The 25,224-nt window shown below is 41.9% G+C and overlaps 1 protein-coding gene across 2 annotated transcripts in view; it reads left to right on the forward strand.

Annotated features, from left to right (window-relative positions):
* The window catches only part of LOC147718781 (transmembrane protein 182-like), a 202,615-nt gene that overhangs the window by 36,450 nt on the left and 140,941 nt on the right, over window positions 1-25,224 (forward strand). For both annotated transcript variants that reach the window (XM_086918763.1, XM_086918761.1), the window contains exon 2: window positions 24,931-25,045. In XM_086918763.1, coding sequence (XP_086774889.1) covers window positions 24,931-25,045 — 115 coding nt within the window. The remainder of the gene's footprint in view (window positions 1-24,930; window positions 25,046-25,224) is intronic.

Consider the following 25,224-nt stretch of genomic DNA (forward strand, 5'->3'; position numbering starts at 1 on the left):
ACTCCCTGCATGAATACATGCATACTGACTGAATGGTTACAGTACTATAAGGAGAGACAGTGGGTGAATTGAAAATTGGTTGAGTTTTACTTTAGTGAATTTATTAGTACATGGTACTGAAAGACTCAATATGGCATTGCAAGATCAGTCACAGGGTGTTTGCTTGGAGTGTATGGACACTGACTGGGAAATTGTAGGCCTGAAACACAAGTGTGAAGGTGGTTAGACCACTACATGCATACTGCATAGGAGTTTGAAACAATTCACAGTGTGATTCTATACAAATAACAGTATCCCTTGCACTTTAGCAAAACACATTTAGTAGTCTTGAAAGGGTAAGGTGACTGCATACATTTCACATATTTCATTACTAGACTTTAGAGTAAAAGCCTGACACATTTTAAAATACATAAGAAATGTCTGCTTTCAAATTCAACCAAAACCTGGCAACAGGATAGGTTTTTAACCAGTTATATACCTACAAACCCATGAAATACCCAAAGGCTTCTCTCACAACAGTTTCAAAATGTACACAGTCTCACAGTGTAATTTTAGACAAGCAAGACTTGTCTATGTGTATATGCAATCAATGATGTAGTCGGAGCAATCAAAAAAATGAGATCCTCTGGAGCAATGGGTCCCGATGAAATCCCCATGACAGTAATTAAGAAATAACCACTTCTGTGGGCTACCTACCTAACTCCCCTGTTTAATCAGTGCTACTTCCAGGGAAAGACTCCTCCATCCTGGTCTGGAAGTATTCTAGTCCCCTTATATAAAAACGGTTCTAGAACACACCCTGGTAACTACCGGCAAATAGCTCTATTGGATGCTGTGGGAAAGATTTTCGCCCGTAGCATCATTGATCATCTCACTGAATGGGTGGAAGAGAAGAAGGTTCTTCCTTTAGTGCAAGCAGGTTTCAGGAAAAATCATTCCACCTTAGATAACATCTTTATGCTAAAATTCATAGAGGCGAAATATACAATTATCCGCAATTCAAATGTATATATGGCGTTTATAGATTTCTCAACGGCATTTGATAAGATAGATCGCCCTTTATTATGGAGAAAATTGCAAAAAATGGGCGTACCCCATCCACAGTTATCTCTAATTATTGCACTCCATTCACAAACTTGGTGCAAGGTACTAATGGGTGGAAATCGAGGCTTATCTGCAGCTATTCCTACTGAAAATGGCCTGAAACAAGGTTGCTCGTTAGCGCCGTTGCTGTTTTCGCTATATATAGCTGATCTACCTGATTGTTTTAATTGTGCCGAGGGAGACGCCCCAAAGATATGTAAGCAGTCAATTGTATGTCTACTTTATGCAGTTGATATTGTATTAATGGACCTCACCCCTATTGGGTTGAACAGAAAGTTGATTTCCTTGCAGAATTATACAGTCGATCACTTTTTGAAAATAAATGTTTCAAAAAGTAAAATTTTAGTAATGAAAAGTAGGAAAAATAGAAAATTATGTAATTTCAATTGGCACATAGGTTATGAAAAATTGGAGGTTGTAGATTTATATCCTTATTTAGGGAAATTAATAGCAGGTAGCACAAAGAACAAACTCCATATTGAACACAGCGCAGCTAAAGCAGTATCACACGCCAATTGTTTGCGTATTTTTTATAATGCTATGGGTAGAAGGCATTTCTTACATGTATTAATGGTTTTTAAAGTAAAAATTCCATCAACGCTGCTTTATGCCATTGAATCCATCCCCATCAAAGATTGGAATTTTTTGGACAGAATCGAAGGTCAGATATTACGCAAGTTGTATAATTTTAATACTTTAGTTCCATCGGCTGCTATTAGGGTGGAATTTGGTTTAATAAGCTCCTTCATTCAAGGTTTAGCTAGGGTTTTACGTTGGAGATACCAGTTGAAAAATTCAGAGCGAGACTCATTAAGAGGGATCATGTGTCAAGAAGTTTTTGGTATTCGGGCAACTAATTATTCCTTTTATCTTGATTTTTTATTTGCACAAAAAACCTTCTCTATACAAGAAGATTTATTGAGCGCTCTTCTTCCTTTAGAATTTAAATCTTTCTTAAACACCTTTAGTGGTAAGATTAGTTTTAATAGAGACATTGAATTCTGTAATTCCAAAAAGAGACTTGGGTTAATTATAAGGACAAACACACCAAAAACTCCCCAAAAATATATATATTGGAATTTACAGCATGGACCCCGAAGACTTCTCACACTATGTCGCATGAATCTTCTACCTCTAAATGATCTAACTGCACACTGGTCCCCAAATCTGAGTAATGGAAAAATCTGTAACCTTTGCAATCTGAGTGTTCAGACCTTGGATCATGTCTTGTTCGCATGTCCCGCATTGACCTCGAGCCGCCGCCGTTAGCTACTACCAATGTTCTTACAAAATGGCATAAAAAATGTAACTTCAGCACGCAATTTTCTATTTTGTCCAAAAAAAGAAGCAGTGTGTTTTAAACTTTTTAATTATTTTAAGGAGTTTATGTGTATATTTTAATCCTGTTTTCTGCGGCTGTTTGCACAAGAGGGAGATGCTGTGTTCTTTTTCCACCTTCCGTTCCGCTGCTAGCTTAAAGTCTCAGATAAAGTGAGATACTGGACTGCGTTTACACAAGTATTGCTGGCACTGTATTGCTTTCTGGTTAGGATAGGATATGCTTTATGAATTCTGTTTGCTGCTAAAATCAAATAGGCTGCTGAGGATGAATTCTACATTTTTATCTAGTATTTTAAATTGTTGATATTTATTGCCCCCCATTCACTTTAGTTCTTTTTCAGGATACATCTTGCCATTTTATTCCGTTTACCGTTTGTGGAATGAGTGCTGCTATATTTACATTTTCTTGTATTAATTTATATGCATTTTATGTGGACCTCATTTGAGTTCCAAATCTTAATAAATATTTGAATTGAATTGAATTGAATTGGCAAGCAAGACTTTATCAAAACACATTGACTGATCTACAAAAACTAAGGTGACTGCAGACATTCCACATATTTCATTACTGCATTTTACAGTTAAAGCCTAACTCATTTTGTAAATATATAGCAATGGCTATTTTCTAATTCTATCAAAACTTGACAACAAGAAAGGTTTTAAGCACTTATGTGTCTGCAAATACATCAAGCAACCAAATGCTTCTCTCACAATTTTCCCGCTGCTGTTACCTCCTGATTCTCTAGGTTCTAGCACTGGGATGCTCACGGGTTACTACGCGCTCTACAAAAACCTTAAATAAATCAATAAATAAATGCACACTGACTCACAGTGTGATTCTAGACAAATAACAGTATCCCTTGCACTTTAGCCAAAAACATTTGCTAGTCTGGAACAGGTGACATAACTGCACACATTCCACATATTTTAAAACTGCACTGTACTGTGGAAGCCTTACTCATTTTGCAAATACATAAGCAATGACTGTTTTCAAATTCTACCAAAACTTGGCAACAGGATAGGTTTTTAACCAGTTGTATATCTGCAAGCACATGAAGTAACCACAGGCTTCTCTCACAACAGTTCCCAATTGTACACAAACTCACAGTGTGATTCTAGACAAGCAAGACTATCCCTTGGACTTCATCAAAACACATTGACTGATCTACCAAAACTAAGGTGACTGCACACATTCCACATATTTCATTACTGCATTTTAGAGTTAAATCCTAACTCATTTTGTAAATACATAAGCAATGGCTATTTTCTAATTCTATCAAAACTTGACAACAAGAAAGGTTTTTAAGCACTTATCTGTTTGCAAACACATGAAGAAACCAAACGCTTCTCACACAATTTTCCCAAATGCACACTGACTCACAGTGTGATTCTAGACAAATAACAGTATCCTTTGCACTATAGTAAAACACATTCAGTAGTCTGGAACAGGTAAGATGACTGCACACATTCCACATATTTTGAAAACACAGTCTCACAAAGTGATTCTAGACAAGCAAGACTACTCCCTGGCCTTTACCAAGAGAAACACTTTAATCTTATTAAAAACAAACACACCACATACAAACTCTCACAAATGAATAAGTTACCGTTCAACATTGATTTGTAGAATAAGAAGTGTCAGTCACACACCAGATTTTCTTATACAAAATCTCTGTGCTGTGCAGCTCTTACCAAAACGAAAAAAAGGCAAAGTTTCCCTCATTCTCCACACATATACATGTAAATGTCAATTCACATTGCTTCCCACATTAATTCAAAAGCTAAAACACATTTCTATTGGTTACACATTTCAGCCCTTTCCAAATGACAACCCCCAATCTGCTCACTGCCTGTTACCATAGTAAAAGTTCATAGAACAGAACACTGAACTGAGAACACAGGTCACAAGTTCAGCACACAATATTGCTAATCCAAACAGCAAGTGTGCCTGACATTTCAAAATATCAGTTTATCCTATGTAATGTGCATTTTAAACAGTTTTTCTTAACCAATAAGAAACATGCTTTTAAAAAACAGAAACATGCAACCTACTTTTCAGACTAGAATGATCTCAAACACCCAATCATTTCTTTTCTTTCTTCAAAACTGCATCTTATCCACCATTTTAGAAAAATCTCACTTCTAAAACTGCCATTTCACATACAGACACCTTCTGAGTGCATCCAGACCTCCCTTCAAGATGCTCAGAGTGTGGATTGGGGGACACAGCTATATTTTTGGAAGCCAAAGGTATGCAGAACACAGAGGCATGGACAAAGACCTAGCTTTGGCAAATGTAAACATTAAATTGATTGGACAGAGAGGGTTAAAGTGGCACCAATTGATGCCATTGGTTAAATCCTTTTTGCATCTCCAACACCATGACCTCATAATTGTGCACTGTGGTGGCAATGACCTAAGCACTTTGACTGGGGTAGGCCTGGAAATGCTTATGAAGGACACCTTTACAGAATTGACGTCGATTTTCTCCCAAACTGCCTTTGTCTATTCTAACATATGCCAAAGGCAGAAATGGAACTGGTTCAATCAATTTTGTCCACAGATTGAGAAAGCTAGGAAACATGTCAATACATCTGTTTCTGCTTTTCTCCGAGATTACAGGATGGGGTCCATTTACCACAACAATCTGCGTTTCAATATGGATGGCATCTATAGGAGAGATGGTGTACATTTTGCAGATGAGGGAAACAGAGTCTTCCTCATCAACTTTGGACTCTGCATAGGTACTAAAATCTCTCAATAAACACAAGGGCTCTTTTTAGAGCCACCCAAGATCTAAACACATAAGGTTGGTGTACATCTGAAAAATAAATATTTTTATTTGCTTGGAGTCGCACACCCAACGCTTAGAAGTCGTGCAACAAACGTGTACAAGTTGTGCAGAAAACGCACTGGAGTTGGGCACCCTACAGGTTAGGAGTCGTGCATCCAATGCATGCACACCAGGGGGCCGCACTGAGCGCAGTGCTGGGTTACAGTAAAAAATAGCCCTTATCACTAATTTCTATTATCCTTGGGGACCCCATCCCCCGGGCTAATATGAAACATTGGGGACTCTGAGGGGAGCCCCAATTCCCCCACAGTCCCAGCCGTCTCCCCGCGGCCTTCGGGAGCCGGAATTGCTTTTCTACATGGGGAGCTGCTAACATGCAGCTCCCCGTGTGGAAAAGCAATCCCATCTCGTTGCTTTCTCTACAGACTAAATTAATTGAGAAGCATATTAATAGACATCTTTCAGAGTACTTAGAATCTACACAACAGCTTGATGCTTCCCAATCAGGGTTTAGAGTTAAACATAGTACCAAATCTGCCCTTATCGAAGTTACGGACAATATTCGGATGGCTCTGGATAAAGATCAGGCAGCACTTCTTGTGCTGCTTGATCTTTCAGCAGCTTTTGATACGGTCTCCCATCAGATCTTATTGGAGAGACTGGAGAGGATTGGTGTTAGAGGATTGACTTTACAATGGCTCACCAGCTTCCTGACAGACAGGACACAGACCGTAACTATGGGTACTTTTAAATCTACCACGACTAAAGTTACCAAAGGGGTTCCACAGGGCTCTTGCCTGAGCCCGACCCTTTTTAATATTTATGTTTCACCTTTAGCCAGGCTGATGAGAGATTTAGGCTTTACCCCTATCTCGTACGCAGACGATACTCAGCTCCTCCTGACCTTTGACAAAAAAAACCCTAACATCCATCTAAGATTTTCGGATGGCATGAAAGCCATTGCTGTTTGGATGCAGACCAACTTTCTGCAACTTAATGCAGGGAAGTCAGAGATAATGCTGTTCGCAGGAGCTGAAATATGCTGGACACCTACCTGGTGGCCTGATGAATTAGGTACCGCCCCCATTCCCAAGGAGGCGGTTAAAAATTGGGGGGTCAGAATTGATCGCAAACTGACTTTGGAGACACATGCCAACACCACGGCGGGGTCTTGCTATTACATTCTGGGTCTCCTGCGTAGGATTTTCCCCCTTCTGCCCACTTCTACTAAGAAAACCCTGCAGGCCTTGGTACTCAGCAGGATTGATTACTGTAATGCCCTTTTGTTCTCAGCAAACACTTCGGGTATTAAGAGATTACAGGTCGTACAAAACACCGCTGCTCACCTTAAAGTTGATGCACCAGCTAGAACACCATCAGCACCTCTCCTAAATCAGCTACATTGGCTCCCTATCATAAAAAGAATACAGTTTAAAATAGGATGTATCATCTACAAGGCGCTCAGAGGGTTGGGACCTGTATATCTGACCTGCAAATTGACCCCCTATTCTCCTATGCGCTCTCTTAGATCTAGCTCAGAGCTACTGTTCCAAGGATCAAAAAAGCACGTAGTGGAGCCAAAGCTTTTTCCTACAAGGCCCCTATTTTCTGGAACCACCTGCCTCTACATTTACGTGCCTGCTCCAATCTGATCCTATTTAGAAAAATTTTAAAAACATATCTTTTTTAATCATTCACTGGCACTGTTATGATGTTTAGTCCCAAGCGCCGAGATACCCTCATGGGTGATTCAGCGCTATATAAATTAATAATAATAATAATAATAATAATAATATGGTTTGGATTGTGAAAGAGAGGTCAGGTTTTCTGCTCTCCCTTTCAAAATCCATACCAAGTTTGCTATGGGAGCGTGGAAGCCGCGAGACTCCCGCCCTCTCATAGCAAACAGCAGTGTCCCGGGACTAGGCACCCTGAGACACTTTAGGAGCCGGATCTGGGGGGTGGCGGCCCCCAGGGCCCCAAGGGCTCCAGGAGGGGGGCTGCAAGGCCCCCTCCAACAATACACAAAGCCCCGGTGGTGGGCCCCGGGACTCTGGGGGCCATTGAGCCCCCCTCTCACATATTTTGCTGGGGGGGCCTTGGAGCCACCCCAATCATTTATTTTGTGGCCCGAGGGTGGCGGTCCCCGGGGCTAGGGGTCCCCTCTGGGCCCCCCATTAAATTTTAATACTTTTGCCCTGGGATTTGGCCCCCCAGGGGCTAATTATTAAAGGAGCTCAGTTTTATTTTTATTTTTTTTACGGCAGGGTCTGCGCACCCGGCGTGTTTTGAAGTTAAAAAAAAAATTTAATAATTATATTAGGCCCTGAGAGTCCTTGTGGGAGCCCCTAAGCAGGTCTAGAGGGTCAGGGTATTTCTTCCCTGCCCCCTTTATACATTTTGCACACTTATTCCACTAACTTTCTCAGCTTCGCATCTACCGAGGCACAAAATGGCTGCCAGCACCTCATCGTTTCGAATGTTGACAACTACTTGACAGCCAATTAGCATTCAGCGCCGATCGGGACGGTGCGCTTAGGTGCGCTCAGAATGCGCGGATCCACCTGCCATAGATATATATGCACTTTTAAATGGCATTTTCTCAGGAACTACTGAACGGATTTACACCACTTAAGCAAAAGGCACGAGTCTGAACTAAGGACTACCTCTTCGCCAAATGGGGCTCGTGGGCCTGAAACGCGTCATTGCTGATATCACCTGAATAAATAATATTGTCTATCCAGATCCTGTGGTCCGTCTCCTTCTTCGCCTGTCTGTGTGGACCGGAGGTTGTTCGGAGTTGTTTCTGCATATATATATATGTATATATTACCTACTGGCGGTCGCCACTAGGTAGTTATAGTTAGGATTTTTTTCAATGTTAAATCTCAAAATTCTATTTAGAATAACTTCGACGCCGGTTGACGAATCTGCCTGAAAATTTCCTCAAAATGGCCTCTTTGAGCTCCGGTCCTTCTCTGAAAGTTTGGGGGGGATTTGTCAAGCGAGGGCCGAGATAAAAGGGGGGTCCCAAAATGCGTTTTCCCCATGTTAATTTCCATAGGGCGGTCAACCTCACTTTTAGCCCGAACGGCTGAATGGATTTCCACCAAACTTGGCAAAATTGTAGGGACTGGTAGCCCGATGTGCCTTTGCTATGTCTCAAGATATGGGCTCCAGTGGATTTTGAGTAATTTAGGTTAAAAAAATATATATATCTATAAGCGCGCCCCGGTACGTGCACGGGGGAGCGCACCGGGCGCGCCACGCGACTTGCGCACGGAAAGCTGATTGGCTCACATGTGTCTGTAAACATTCGAAACAGTCCGGAGCGGCCGCCATCTTGTGTCTCGGTAGGATCGAGACACAAGAGGAGACATAAAAAAAAGGGAGAAATGACTATAAGGGGGCAGGGTAGACCCCCTCCTGACCCCCTAGGTTTGATGTGGGGGCTAAAATAGGGTCCCGCTGGGCATTTAAAAAAATATTTTTTTTCGATTTGCGCGGGGGGAGCGCCTGGTACGCGCACCGGGGAGCGCACCGGGGAGCGAAGCATGGGGAAAATCCAGGGCCTTATTTATGAAGGCCTTGCAACAGTTTTGTGCCGCCTGTGCGTCACTTTTTGTGACGCACCAGCAGTGTAAAAAATGCGCCTCATTGTGCTATATTTAAAAAGTGACGGATCTAGGTAGATGGGTCACTTTTAAAAACCCTGCGCCACATTATACCTGCGTCAGGTGTAATGTATGCAGGGGGGGCGTTCCCCCACAAAAAGCTTCATAATAGTGACGCAGTGAAATCTATGAGATTTCCCTGCGTCACTTTTAGGATGCTGTTGCATCAAAATCTTGCGCCTGCCTCACAGCAGGCGTAAGACTGACGCAAGACCTTTCAAATGGGGCTTTCCCCATGTGAAAGGACACATTACTGGAGTTGCGTCACTTTTGTGACACACTCCAGCAATGCGTCACTTTTGTGTTTACAGATACGTCAGCAATACTGACGTATCTGTAACTCCTTGCGACATGATTCGTCATACATTAAATATGACACATCTGGAATGTCGTAAGGAGTGCGCACAGGAAAGTGACGCATCGCTGTTTTCACGCAGCGATGCGTCACTTTTCAGAAATGAGGCCCCCAGTTTATTCACTGTGTCACCTCTACGACCCTTTCTTGCGTCAATACGTCCCTTTTGCATACATTACACCTGAGGTAGGAATAATGTGGCGCAGGGGCTTACAAAGTGACGTAACTACCTAGATGCGTCACTTTGTAAATATGACTCAATAAGGTGCATTTTTTACAGCACTGGTGCGTCACAAAAAGTGACGCATCGGTGGCGTTAAAGTGACGCATGGCCTAATAAATGAGTCCTTCAGTCTTCTACTCATGCGTCATATTAAATTTATGACGTATTATGTTGGAAGTTCTTTTAGATACGTTAGTATTTCAGACGTATCTGTAAGCGCAAAAGTGAAGCATTGCTGGAGTGTGTCACAAAAATGAAGCTACTCCAGCAATGTATTTTTTCACCTGGGGCCAAGCCCCATGTGAAAGGGCCTGCACGCCTGCTGTGAAACAGGCGTAATATTTGGAAGCAACAGCGTCATAAAAGTGATGCGGTGATATGTCATAGATTTCACTGCGTCACTTCTACGACCCTTTCTTGCATCAATACGTCCTTTTTGCATACATTACACCTGAGGTAGGAATAATGTGGCGCAGGGGCTTACAAAGTGACGTAACTACCTAGATGCGTCACTTTGTAAATATGACTGAATAAGGTGCATTTTTTACAGCACTGGTGCGTCTCAAAAAGTGACGCATCGGTGGCGTTAAAGTGACGCATGGCCTCCTAAATGAGTCCTTTAGTCTTCTACTCATGCGTCATATTAAATTTATGACGTATTATGTTGGAAGTTCTTTTAGATACGTTAGTATTTCAGACGTATCTGTAAGCGCAAAAGTGAAGCATTGCTGGAGTGTGTCACAAAAATGAAGCTACTCCAGCAATGTATCCTTTCACATGGGGCTAAGCCCCATGTGAAAGGGCCTGCACGCCTGCTGTGAAACAGGCGTAATATTTGGAAGCAACAGCGTCATAAAAGTGACGCAGTGATATGTCATAGATTTCACTGCGTCACTTCTACGACCCTTTCTTGCGTCAATACGTCCCTTTTGCATACATTACACCTGACGTAGGAATAATGTGGCGCAGGGGCTTACAAAGTGACGCAACGACCTAGATGTGTCACTTTGTAAATATGACTGAATAAGGTGCATTTTTTACAGCACTGGTGCGTCACAAAAAGTGATGCTCTGGTGGTGTTAAAGTGACGTATGGCACTCATAAATGAGTCCTTCAGTCTTCTACTCATGCGTCATATTAATTTTATGACTTATTATGTTGAAAGTTCTTACAGATACGTCAGTATTTTAGACGTATCTGTTAGCGCAAAAGTGATGCATTGCTGGAGTGTGTCTCAAAAATGAAGCAACTCCAGCAATGTATCCTTTCACATGGGGCTAAGCCCCATGTGAAAGGGCCTGCATGCCTGCTGTGAAACAGGCATAAGATTTGGACGCAACAGCGTCATAAAAGTGACGCGGTGATATGTCATAGATTTCACTGTGTCACTTCTACGACCCTTTCTTTCATCAATACGTCCTTTTTGCATACATTACACCTGAGGTAGGAATAATGTGGCGCAGGGGCTTACAAAGTGGCGTAACTACCTAGATGCGTCACTTTGTAAATATGACTGAATAAGGTGCATTTTTTACAGCACTGGTGCATCTCAAAAAGTGACGCATCGGTGGCGTTAAAGTGACGCATGGCATCCTAAATGAGTCCTTTAGTCTTCTACTCATGCGTCATATTAAATTTATGACGTATTATGTTGGAAGTTCTTTTAGATACGTTAGTATTTCAGACGTATCTGTAAGCGCAAAAGTGAAGCATTGCTGGAGTGTGTCACAAAAATGAAGCTACTCCAGCAATTTATCCTTTCACATGGGGCTAAACCCCATGTGAAAGAGACTGCACGCCTGCTGTGACACAGGCGTAATATTTGGAAGCAACAGCGTCATAAAAGTGACGCGGTGATATGTCATAGATTTCACTGCGTCACTTCTACGACCCTTTCTTGCGTCAATACGTCCCTTTTGCATACATTACACCTGACGTAGGAATAATGTGGCGCAGGGGCTTACAAAGTGACGCAACTACCTAGATGTGTCACTTTGTAAATATGACTGAATAAGGTGCATTTTTTACAGCACTGGTGCGTCACAAAAAGTGATGCTCTGGTGGTGTTAAAGTGACGTATGGCCTCATAAATGAGTCCTTCAGTCTTCTACTCATGCGTCATATTAATTTTATGACTTATTATGTTGGAAGTTCTTACAGATACGTCAGTATTTTAGACGTATCTGTTAGCGCAAAAGTGATGCATTGCTGGAGTGTGTCTCAAAAATGAAGCAACTCCAGCAATGTATCCTTTCACATGGGGCTAAGCCCCATGTGAAAGGGTCTGCACGCCTGCTGTGAAACAGGCGTAAGATTTGGACGCAACAGCGTCATAACAGTGACGCAGTGATATCTCATAGATTTCACTGCGTCACCTCTACGACCCTTTCTTGCGTCAATACGTCCCTTTAGCATACATTACACCTGATGTAGGAATAATGTGGCGCAGGGGCTTACAAAGTGACGCATCTACCTAGATGCACCACTTTGTAAATATGACGCTCTGGTGGTGTTAAGGTGACGCATGGCTTCATAAATGAGGCCTTCAGCCTTCAACTCCAGCAATGCATCTTTTCTTACCCTTCCACACCCCCGTTCCTTTTCAACATTTTCTTTGAATATCAACATTCCCCATATTCACTCTTCTTCTCCTTACTTTCCTTCCCAACACTCACCTTCTTTCAGTCCCCCTACTTTACTTACTTTCTCCTCTCATACCTTTCGGTTCTTTCTTACTAATTTTGCTTTCCATTATCAATGCACTCCATTTCACTTACTCTTTTTCATTTTTTAAAGAATATAGGGGCATATTATCAAGCCTGTGCGCTAAAATTATCGCCGCTTTATCGGCCGAAAACGGCCGATAAAGCGGCGATAATGGGCTTGATAATATGCTCTATGGAATTCCAATCGAAGCTCATGTTAGATGTGAAGACATCTAACATGGGCTTCGATTGGAATTCCACAGAGCATATTATCAAGCCCATTATCGCCGCTTTATCGGCCGTTTTCGGCCGATAAAGCGGCGATATTTTTAGCGCACAGGCTTGATAATATGCCCCATAGCTCTTTGATGAGAATTGGAGGTAGTTCTGAAAAGAACTTTTTGTTTTCTTCTTTTTTCAAAACAGGAACAAAAACAGGGAATGGAAACTGCTCAACAGGAGCAAAAAAAACAAAAAAAATTAGGGGTGGAAAAGGCAGTGATGGTTTTCCAATGCTCGAACCATGAGCAGGACACTTTGCTCCCCAAAGGTAAGGAGTTGATTGCAGTATCTGCATCTCAGGACACCATGGTTAAAAGCAGGTTGAATATTTGGCACGAGCTCCTGCGATTGCCCCCTCACAGAAGTAGTTGCTCCTCCGGTGGATGTAGAGGCCCCATCACTGGGAACCTCTTGTGCCAGAGCCCTGACACTTTCCCCGGCAAAATTCTAGGGGTGCCTCCTCTCCACATGCCGGATCATCGTAAAGTTCCCAAATGAGTATTTTTTTTTGGGTCACCCCGTGACAGGACTTGTTTGCAGATCCTGCACTCCACTTTTGAGCATTCACCTTTTTTTGGTTAGGTGGTATTTTAAAAAATTTCCAAATAAAATGTTCCTTCACCTTTGGGGTAGGAGGCTCTTCATTGATGAAATCAGCTTCTTCATCACTGCTGGATTCTCTGGCAGCCATGGTAAACCAAGAAAGATCCAGGAGCAAAAAACAGGTCTTTCAGTCACAAAAGTGAAAGAAGAAGTGAAGGAAATGGGTGGGGATTTCATTCTTTGTAAAAAAAACTGTTAGCAACCAATGAAAAGTGTTATTTTAAGGTCACATGACTTGACGCGCTGACGCTGCGCGCACCGGATCGCTTCCGGGTGCGCACACGCGGCGCAAACGCAGGCGCTTCCGGGGCGCATACGCGGCGCGAACGTAGGCGCTTCTGGGGGCGCATACGCGGCACGAACGTAGGTGCTTCGGGGCGCATATGCGGCGCGAACGTAGACGCTTCCAGGGCGCATACGCGGCGCGAACATAGGCGCTTTCGGGGGCACTTACGTTGCGCACCGAAGTGACGTCTTCATAGTTTTACGGAAGTGCAAAATCATTTTCATTTCCTTATAAAAAAAACCTGCTTTTATTTGTATGGTACGAAATGTTTTGCGTTATTATTAATTTTTCATTCATATTTTTTTCACGGACGAAAGTAGCGCTCTGGTGCGCTTTCCGGAGAGCTTACCGGAGCGCGCACCCAGAGCGCCCCGGGAAAAAATGATTAAAAAAAAAACTTACAAATTAATACTTACACAAAACAGCAAATTGTAAAACAAAACATAGGTTAGAAACTCGAAATAGAAAGGAATTAGCATTTAAAAAACCTATGAAATTCACTGAAAAAACCATAGGTTTCACACCAGTTATAGTTAGGCATTAGCAGTTAAAAAACCTTTGAAATTCACTGAAAAACCATAGGTTTCACACCAGTTATAGTTAGGCATTAGCAGTTAAAAAACCTTTGAAATTCACTGAAAAAACCATAGGTTTCACACCAGTTATAGTTAGGAATTAGCATTTAAAAAACATATCAAATTCACTGAAAAAACCATAGGTTTCACACCAGTTATAGTTACCTGGCAATTTTACTGATATAAAACTATTGAAATTCCCACGTGATAGTTAGTTGGACTCACTATAACCTGCGCGTGTAATGCACTGCTGATGACATCACATATTACATCACTCATGACATGGTCAGTGACATCACTCATGACATCACTGATGACACCATCCAGTGAATGTGTGTCTTTCTGAAAAATAAATATGTTTTATATATGTATATGTAAAGGTCGATGGAAGAATAAATGGTTAAATAAGTGTCTTAATGGATATTTTTTTTTAAATGATTGGTTAACTGGCTTATTAAGTGTATCATAGTGAATACATATATTAGCGAGTATTGTTTCAATATTTAAATGTTTGTATCAGTGTTTCACTTTGTATATAATTGACAAAGGCCACTAAGGCGGAAACACGTTTGTCAGGTACGATGGATGACCTGGATGAAATAAAACTTTAAATAAATTCACAAGTGAGCCACATACTTTGCGTACGCAGAGTGTATTTTTGGAAGAAATATATATATATATATATTTTTTTTTTTACCTACTGGCGTACACCAGGAGGCAGTTATAATTAGGAGCAAAGTTTCCATAGGAAAAGCATTTTTCATTTGATAATAACTTTGGTGCCACTTGACAAATCTTCACACCATATTTTCAAAAAACGTCCCATATTTCCCATGTTAAGTCCATAAGGATTTTCATTTTTAGAACACTACTACAGCCTGAACCGCTGAACGGAATCACACCACATTAAGCAGAAAGCTAGTTGTTTGTCCAGAAAGTGTTGTTTTTGTGATTTGGTGTAAATTAATTGAGTAGTTTCACTGATAATAACGTTTAAAAAATAAAAATATCTGGGGACGCGAATCCTATCAGTGGACTTGGAGATCCTACAAAAATTTTATTGGCCACCAACACTTCAACTACGAGGTGTTGGTAGCCATCTAAGGACTCGTGGGTCAGGGTAGGAATACCTTGACCCCCCAGATATAGTGGGGTGGTCCCACAGGGACCCTAACATGGGTAAAACGCATTCTTTTTATTCAATTTTGCTGCAAATTCATGTATGGTCCCACAGCAAAATAAAAAAAAGACATGCAAAATTTTATGTGTCTTTATTTATGAAGCCTCTAGGTGGGCCGAATCCCGGGGGCATGTGGGTTTATAAAGGGAGCCTCCTAGGCTTTTGAGAAGTGCCGGGCCCCCACCTTACCGGGCCATTAAGCAATACAAATGCGGGGGAAGCCACTCCACAGTCCCGGGGACCGCCATCTACCCTTGGCAATTAACAATAGGAATGCGTGGGCCACCAGGCACCCCACAGCACAGGGACTGCCAGCCTAAATATTATAATGCATGGGGGCCATTGTCGACCTCTCGCCCGGGGGTCCACTATCTTCTCAGGGCAGTGTAGTCTAATGATCCATACAGGGCTCTGGGGATCAACCCCCCCGGGGGGCTCCAGCAACATTCCCGGGTGCCCACTGTCAGGCCACTGTAGTTCGCTATGGCTTCTCGAGAGCATTAGACCTTTCACCAAGCCATAGCAAACTCTGCTCCAATTCTAGTACGCAAGAGCAGAAAAATGCTATTGCTTACTAGTAGCAGAGCAGAACTTCTTTTGGACTGTGGGAGGTGCATGTTTAGCATGTCTAAAGGTAATGCTGGCTCCCAGAGGAAGAGAGGAGCCAGCAGGGACCACGGGGGCCTACAGGCTCCCCCTGGGCTTCCACCAAAAATGACTGGGTGCCCTGTGTGGGGCCATAGCACCCAGGAAAGAGGCCAGGTCCCAGGAAGGGGGCCTCTTCCTTTATTAAAATATGTTTTTTCTAAAGACTGCTGCCAGGAGATGGGGTTCCTGGACCTTAATTAGCCAAGAGAGGGGGACCTAGTGACCCCTTCCCACTCTAAAAATACCTGGCCCAGAGGATGGACTTCCCAGGGCCAATCTCAGCCCACCGAAGGAGGCTACTTGGCCACTCTTCTTTTATAATTTAAACAAAAGAAAGAAAAAGCTACGTGCACAAAGCCAGAGACCCCGCCCCTTTCTGCACCACTCTGCAATTGTGCCTCCTGACGAGCTGCTGGTTGGGGGATGAAGTCCCAATGGCTGCTGAGGGTGCCTCGGGGGCCAACAAGACCTCCTGTTACCTCAAGTAAGTCCCACACAGCGGAATTGCTGAGAGGTGGTTGGAGGCCATGCAGCCTTTCTCAACCACTCTGCAATTTATGTGCCTGACGCCTTTCCGGAACCCACAGTTTATTAATCATAGACAGTTCTGAAACCTTGCACACTTTTATCTGCCTGCACACTAATTCTATTGACCTCCGGTGGGCCTCACAGGTGGGTTTTAGTCCCAAAGCATGCTGGAATCTGTAGTGTGTTTAAGACAATTCTATCCGATCAGTTTGTTCTTCATTGTAACAGTACTTTTATATCCGTATCAAACAGCGCACGTTGCTTTGTGAGGCCCACTGAAGGGCTTAAAATATGGATAGAAAAGAACTGTTACAATGCAAACCCCACTGAAGGGATAGAATTGGCTTCTAAACACTACAGATTCCAGCATGCTTTGGGAGTAAAATTTACCTGTGAGGCCAACTGGAGGGCAAAAGCCTTCATCAGTATGCAGATAAAGGTATGTTTGAGAGCCTCTGCAAGGTTTCCGAACTGCCTATTGGGGGCTCTGAAATGCATCAGACACAGAAATTGTTCGGAAATGCAAAATGCTGGTTTCCCTCTAAATAGGAATTTGGAAAATTAACTGATGCTGAGTGCGTCCTCATTTCAGGACAAAGTGGAAAACATTAATCACGGCAGTCCGGCCGTGCAGGACTGCACCACCATCAGAATAAAGCATGGGACTGCAGGCTTAGAATTTTACAAACTTGTAAGTGGCATAGCAGTTTTGTGAATCACACAGAGCAAGTTGCTTTGTGAGGCCTACTGGAGGGCTTGCAATATGGATATACAAGTACTGTTACAATGCAGAACCCACTGAAGGTATAGAATTGACGTAAACACACTACAGATTCCAATGAGCTTTTGGAGTAAAACTCACCTGTGAGGCCGGCCGGAGGGCAATAGAATTCATCAGCATGCTGATAAAGGAGTCTTTGAGAGCGTCTGCAAGGTTTCATCACTGCCTATGATTAAAGGATCTGGAGGCTCCGAAACTCGACAGGCACAAAAATTGATTGGAAATGTAAAATGCTGGTGTCCCTCTAAATAAAGAATTCAGAGAATTAACTGCTGAAGAGTGCATCCTCATTTCAGGACAAAGTGGAATATATATGAATATATATTTATATATATACTGTAAAATACAAAGTTTAAAGTAAGTGACAACATACATTTTCTGAACTAAATAAAACACAGAAATTCACCTCCGGCTAAAATATCTTGGTATCCTGGTAAACAAGGGAACAATTGGAATGGTTGCAGATAATCTTGGTCCTCTGATCACACAGATGCAGCAGGATTTTGACAAATGGAAAATATTAGGATTATCTATATGTTGACGGGTCCAAGCTGTAAAGACGGTCACACTCCCACGTTTCCTCTATACTCTCGGTATGCTTCCCCTTTAATGACCTTTATCTTCCCAACACCTTATAGATTCTAAAATTAAATCCTTTTTCTGTGGCACTTTTAAACCTGTCTAGCTATACAAAAACTGAAAGCATATCATTCTCTTGGGGGTCTAAGTGTCCCGTCCATAGAACACTACCGTTTGGTATTACAACTATCCCAAATCATATATATGCTGCGAGATAATTCTCAAACACCACAATGGGCGCCCGTGAAGTGTCATTTACTATCCGCTGAACCTGGTCTCTCAGGGGCATATTATCAAGGGATTTATCTCTGCTTTTTTGGCTTTAAAAGCCAAGAAAGCGGAGATACAATTATCTCCCTATTAGCAACAGGGTGCTAACACGCAAATTCGCATGTTAGCACCCTTTTTCTCTAAGCTTCCCCTTGCATCTCTAATGAGATGCAAAGGGGGCGTTCCAGAGAAAAATAATAGGAGTAATGTTGTTAAGCGACATTTCTCCTATTATCAAGGATTTCGCTAACCCTGTTAGTGATAAAAAAGCAGCGCTAACCGCGGTTAGCACTGCTTTTTTTACACCTGGTATTTTCTAAGTTTGTGAGCCCCTATTATCAAGCTAACGCCAAACTTCGAGAGATTATCGTTGGTTTTCCAGAGATAATCTCTCAATTGGCAGTTAGCCCGAGGATTTTTATCACTACTGAGATAAACCTTGCTAATAGCAAGTTATCTCTGCGATAATTTCCGGCGATGCTTAGCGTTAAAAATTTTTTTGCTAAGCATCGTTAGTGGTAAATATCGCTAAACGTTGATAATATGCCCCTCAGTTCTTTATACCACAGGAACTAGTAGTCAGGATTCTCGCAATCCACTATTGGCTTCAATGCGTAAAACGTTGCAGAGAGCTCATCGTCTCTGCGGTTTTAACACACATTTATATTAAAGCTCCAATATGGAACAATATTGCCATAGGCGTCAAGGGAAAAACCATCTCCTGGCCCCAATGGAAACAGGCGGGCATTTCTACTCTAGATCAATTTATACATGCTAGTGAATTTAAACCCTTTACCCAATTAGCTGACGAATTTGGTCTTCCGTCACACCAACTCATGAATTATACTCAACTTCATCTCTGTCTTACTAAAACCTTGGGGGCAAACCCATGGTCTCTCCAAACTTCACCAATCCTATCCTATCTCTATACTTGGGGGACTCATCAAGGGGTAATTTCAGGTTTATATAAAATATTCACATTTCATTTATTCTCCCAACCCTTATGAAATGAAATGAAATGAAAATAGGTACTTTTAAAGTGCACGGCTACTCCACAGAGTGTCCCTACTCTGACAATGGGCCCACCGGAAAACAGAAACAAAGCTTACAAACAAGCCATGGCGACCGAAAGAATTACAGCTGGAAAAGCCAGGTTTTAAGCTGTCTTCTGAAAGTCAACAGGTCCTGCACTTGCCTAAGATGAGGAGGCCGTCTGTTCCATGAGCAGGCAGCCAGCACTTGAAACGAACGACCGCCTATGTGGGAGCCTTGGGTATGTGCATTAGTGACTAGTCAGGGCCCGTTGTGGCATGTAAGGTTGAATCCTTCTCCTAAGATACACTGCCCCTGTGCCATGAAAGGCACGGAAAGCTAGGACCAGCGTTTTAAATTGGATCCTCTAACATACCGGTAGCCCATGTAGGGCCTTCAGGTGGATGGTCATATGTGCTCTGGGCCCTACCATAAGGATGGCTCTAGCCACTGCATTTTGAGCCACCTGCAGATAACGCAATAAAAACTCAGGGAGGCCCAGGTACAAGATATTAACATATTCTAGTCTGGATGTAATCAGGACTTGAACTACTGTCTTGTGGTACTCGACCGGTAGCAAAGGAAGGACGTTTTTTAAAATTTTCAACATGCTGAAGCATGAGCCCACCATGGTCTGGATTTGGGCTTCATTATTAGGGGAGTGTCTAGCTTGACCCCTAAGTTCTTCATAGTGCTGACAGGAGCAATAGGAGGAGACATGTCCCGAGGCCACCATTGGTGCCATGATTCACAAGGCGGGCAACAAAAAAGGTAATTTCTGATTTTTCTGGGCACTTCAGTTGATTAAGCCACAACCAAGAGAAAACCTCTGTAAGATAGGTATTGATCTCCTCGCCTCTAAAACCAGAGCCTTTGTCTCATGTAAACAATAATTAAGTATCATCTGCATATGATACTATCTTGGCCCCGTAGGACTCAGCTAGAAGAGCAAGAGGAGCCATATCAATGTTAAATAATGATTGCCTCAGGATGGACCCCTGTGGGACCCCTACCTTCATAGTCAGAATGGAAGCCGCGAAGGGGGGAGACCAAATTTCCTGGTGATTATTGTTCAGAAAAGAGGTGAACCACTTAAGTATTGTGCCCCCGATGCCACAGTCTGATAGGTATTGTAGGAGCCGGTCGTGGGGCATGGTATAGAAAGGTCACGAACAGATCCAATAATATTAGGACAACACTAACCCCTCTATCTAGTTGCTTTTTTATGGGTTCAGAGACTTGCAATCGGGCAGTTTCAGTGCACAGATGGGGTCTGAAGCCGGACTGACTATCATGGAGTATATGATTGGCCTCCACGCATTCTGTCAGTTGGAAATTAACATACTTTTCAAGAGCTTTAGAAAAAAAGGTTAGTAATGAAATAGGCCTGTAGTTTAAGGCTACTGTCGGGTCTGCAGAGGGTTTCTTCAGGAGAGGAATAATTTTGGCCATTTTCCAGCAGCTAGGGACCAACCCTTCTTGTAGTGACAAATTCAGAACTGCATTGACGGCTGGGTTTAGGATCTATGCGATGGCAGACTTTTTTTTTGCTGGGCAGGGGTCCGACAGAGAACCCGACTTCAAAGAGGTCATGATTTCAAGAGATTTCTCTAAAGAAATAGGGTGAAATGGAGTGAAGGAGGTGGTACCGAGACACGCCAGACTAAGAGGCTCCAGAGGTAAAGTCGTAAAAGAATTTTGAATGGTACAGATTTTATTATGAAAGTAGTCAGCAATATGATTTACCCAGGCAGAAGAGGGGGTAAAGGAGATTTTCCCTGCGCTCGAGGAGGAGAAATCTTTGACAATCTTCAAGATTTCCTTACTCTTATTGCTTGCTACCTAAATTTTAGAGAAAAAAAGTTATTTTTCCTCATGAAGTCTGTAATACTGGGTTTTCAGGGCCTGTTTGTATTTCACTTTTTCCTCTGGATCAAACTTAATCCTCCACACTCTCTCCAGCTGTTTACGGGTGCTTCTGCTCTTCCTAAGCACCTCAGTAAACCACGGAGCAGAAGCACGAGTCGGTTTGGCCACTCAGTGGTATGTGGGGCCAAGTAAAAGACACAGCACTCTAATCAGCCCTCCAGACTAAAATCATCAGTCTCTAGATCACCACAAAAAGGAATCGGATGATGATTCAGGGCTGCCTTCATAGCCTTGGATGTCATCTGGCAAAAAGGTCTAAAACTATAGGGGCTTGGTGTTCCATGTGATTGGGAGTGGGGTAATATCTTGGACACTCTAAAACATAAAAGAAAATGGTCCAACCACACCGCAGGAAGCCGAGCGTACAATTTTAATTCTAATATTAGAAAATATCTGATCCAAGATATGACCCTTCTCATGAGTAGTGAGGTGAACATAAGGGACCAAATTAAACATTTCCCGCAATATCATGGACTCGGGATCTGTCAAGTTATCCATATGGATATTAAAATCTCCCAGTACTACACAATGCTTGTATTTGGTGGCCACTGGGGAAACTGCTTGGCTAAGTGAATCTGTAAATCTACCAGCAGGACCGGTAGGTCTATAAATGAGTACACCTGCCAGAGTCCGATGTAGGGAAGCGGTAAGGAGGAACCCAAGACTCTCGTCTCCATCTACCTCCTCAATGGGTAGAATGGAGCCACAAGATGATTTTTAAAGATTATCTCAATTCACCCCCCTCTACCCACCGGCCGGTCCGTTTTTATGATTAAATAGCCTGGTGGGATAGCGTTGGCAATAGAGGGTTTAGAAGCCTCATTAAGCCAGGTCTCAGTGACAAACATTATGTCAGGGTTAATATCAGTTAAAAGGTCATATAAATCTAACTCATGTTTCTTTATGGACCTCGTGTTCAGTAGATAGGCCATATTGTGACCGTCGACCAGGGAGCACGTATCTTGGCGAGGGTTGCTGGACTTACTTGCCATACTTTCACCGATAGGGTTGCTACAGGGCAGTTCGAGCTCCCATTTGCACAAATTACAGGAAAGTGGCTTCCCCCCGGGAGTCAGAGTCTGAGGACAGCAGCTGCTTGCCAGCTTTCTGATGCCCAGCAATTCTACCCGACCATAATATGCAGGAACATAAAGTGAAGATCGAGAACCAACAGCATCCCCGGTTATGTGCTCTTCGTCTCAAATGGCAAACACGCCTTTCACTTACGTATAGTGATGAAGACTGGCTTACTCTTCTGGAAACTTTAACCAGAGGAGTTAGAGAAGCACAACATACATTTTGCTTATTCAAGATTTTACATGACTGGCATCGGTGTCCCTCAAAACTGCATAAAGCTAGACTTCTTCCTCATACTAATTGTTGGAGATGTGCTACTCCTGGTTGTGACATAGTCCACATCCTCTGTTCTGCCCTATCATCCAGTCCTATTGGTCTTACATAGGTCAGGTTTTACAACACACTCTGCCTTTGAATTTTCAGTTAACACCAGCCATCATTCTTCTGCCTGATTTAAGAACTTTACCACACCTTTCCAAACAACAATGCCATTTTAATATATCGCTTTAAACACAGCTAAAATATGCATACTATGGCAATGGAAATCTTCGATTCCACCCTCTCCAGAATCTTGGCTGGTGGCTATGGTTCAAACTGCCTCTTATGAAAGAAATATCTACAATTTGCAAGATCAGACACAATCATTTAATCAAATTTGGGCCCCCTTTTTACAATTGAATAATCCTTCTGTGATAGACAATTCTGATTTTTCCATAGTGAATTCCACTGTATCATAACTTGTTCTCTCTTCCTTTTTCACTCTCACTTCTAATTTTCTTCTCTTCTTTCCTTCTCTCACCTTTACTGTCACACATTTACATATCAGCACTGAAAACCTGTTCTAAATCTGCTCTCCTCCAATTTGCTCCTTTTTTTCTTCTTTTCCCATATAATTTTCTATACTATACGTTCTATTCTTTTATATTCTACTGCATTGACATCTCTCCTTTTTTATTCTTCACTTTCTTTCTACCCACATTTCCTGTCTTTTTCTCACTTACTCATTCGCAATTTTATGCTTCAGCTTGTGTCTCGTTCTTGATCTTTTTGGCTTTCAATTTACTTTCTTTTTCACCGTAAGTAATTTGAGTTTTTCAATCAAATAGCTTATTGTTTTATTCACAACTGAATTCCTTTATCCTTCTTACATCTTATTATTGTATTACTTGTATGTAACTAAGATACAGTCTTCATCCTTATGAATTTATATATATTTAACGGTATGCTATACTTCCAATGTAATTTATGTGATCATATTTCACATTTCTGTATTTTATTACTTTATTGTCTTATATTTAATAAACGCTAATAAACAATATCAACACAAAAAAAACTCCACATAAATTCACCTCTGGCGGGAAGCTCAAACATCCTGCGAATCTGGGAAAATCACGTAGTCTTTCCATTCCTAAAAAGGAATCTGTCCATCTGTAATGCAACTGGTTCTCATGTAAAGCGCTCTGATACCTTTGGGTCTAGTTCGCGCTATACAAGACAGCTAAAAAAAGGGTTGAAAAGTGTTGTTTTAGGTGTGGTAAAAAATCAACTGCTAGTCATTCCCCATTCCGACCTCATGAAGTCTGAATGTGGCAGTAACATTTCCTCAGGTTAAAACCTCCAGTTGCAATTACTGGGTAGATTTTACAGCATGTCTGCTCTTCTTAGAATGCAGTAAGAGTTCACTTTCACTCTAACTATCCAATTACTGCTCCAACATCTCTCTGACAGTAGCTTTGCCTTTGTCTCTGTGTAGCCGTCCTTACCCTCTCAGCTATGTTCTCATTATATAAATACCACAAATACATACACACAGTGTGGGTCTTTTTTGCCATTGTGCCATATAGTTGAACAATAACAAGTAAGTAAAAAAAAAAGTCCTCCACTGCCAATGGTTTCCTGTATTTCTCTGTGTAGACTCTACATATATTTAACGGTCATTATGGTCAACAACTGAAAATCCTATTAGAGGTTCTAAGCCCTTGAATCATTGATCCATTTTTTATTTTCAGAGAAAGAATCCCCTGATGAAGGGTTTCGACCCGAAATGCATTGGGATTAGGGAAATACCATATATGAAAAAGTTTTTACCATGAAACTGTTTTCGAGCCAATAACATGATCATATTCACTTGTGAGAAACTACATCGTGATATATAAAAAGAAAACAAGAAAAAGAAGATTTTCACTTTAACATTTGAAAGCATTGTATTTAACTTTTTGAACTTCATAGCAAAGGTTGTTCAACCCCTCGCAGTGCAACTTGGGGACATTATGTAGGGCCCACACAGTGCTTTTCAATCACTTTCAGTTCCACGCCTACAGGTCAGAGAGAGATAGCCACTTGCACCCAAATTGAATAACTTTGAAAAAAACCTTTATTTAGATCAACCAGTGTGCCACACCATTCTCAATTTACTTCTAGTTCCTGGATTCCTCCACATAGCATCAATATTTTTAGAAAATTGTGTAGTTCCATGAGGACTTCCCCTCCATAGGGACGGAAATTCTTCATTGCCCCTTCTAAAATCACAAAATGAATCTCAAAACATTTTGATACATCAAATAAATGCTAATCAGTCAGTTTCAGATTCCTGTTTGTTGTATCATAGTTTGAAAGGGATGGCGCCATTTGGCTGGGCTTAAACCGTAAGTATGCTTGGCCAACTATCAACTTTGATTTTTATGAATTGCATGGTTCTCAGTCGCATTTCCCCAAATGGCACTAGTTTGTTTGCATCCTCTGTCATGCTCAGTTTCTATAGTGCTTGTTGAATGCACTACCTTTTAATTCTTTTATTGTTTACAGTACAGTGGCAAAAGTTCAAAATGTTCTTCAGCTGAACACGGCAACACACTCTTTTTTATATCTAAAAAGGTGGCACATATGTTTTACGACCTTAACTACATACACCTCAAAATGTCTGCATGTGCTTATTTATGAATATGGTTTGTTTTGTTTTCGAAGGAGGGCCTGAAGGAATCTAGACGACCTGCCCTCACCTTTCATCATGAAGGTTTCTTTTGGAGATGTTGGTTTAACGGAGAGGACTACCAGAAAACTGTATGGAACTTTTGGTTCAGTGAGTATCTATTCTACATGTTCTTTTCTTGTCAATTTTGGTTAGGGGCATTTATCATCTATTTTATTGGTTGTTGACAAGAAGTTGTGTTGAGTAGTCACCCAGGTAAAATAAGTGTTGTGCCATGGTTTAATGTAATTGTTGGACGAAGATATGCTCTCTGAAAGTGAATGACATGT

Source organism: Lissotriton vulgaris, chromosome 4_1, assembly GCF_964263255.1.
Source record: "Lissotriton vulgaris chromosome 4_1, aLisVul1.2, whole genome shotgun sequence".
NCBI lineage: Eukaryota > Metazoa > Chordata > Amphibia > Caudata > Salamandridae > Lissotriton > Lissotriton vulgaris.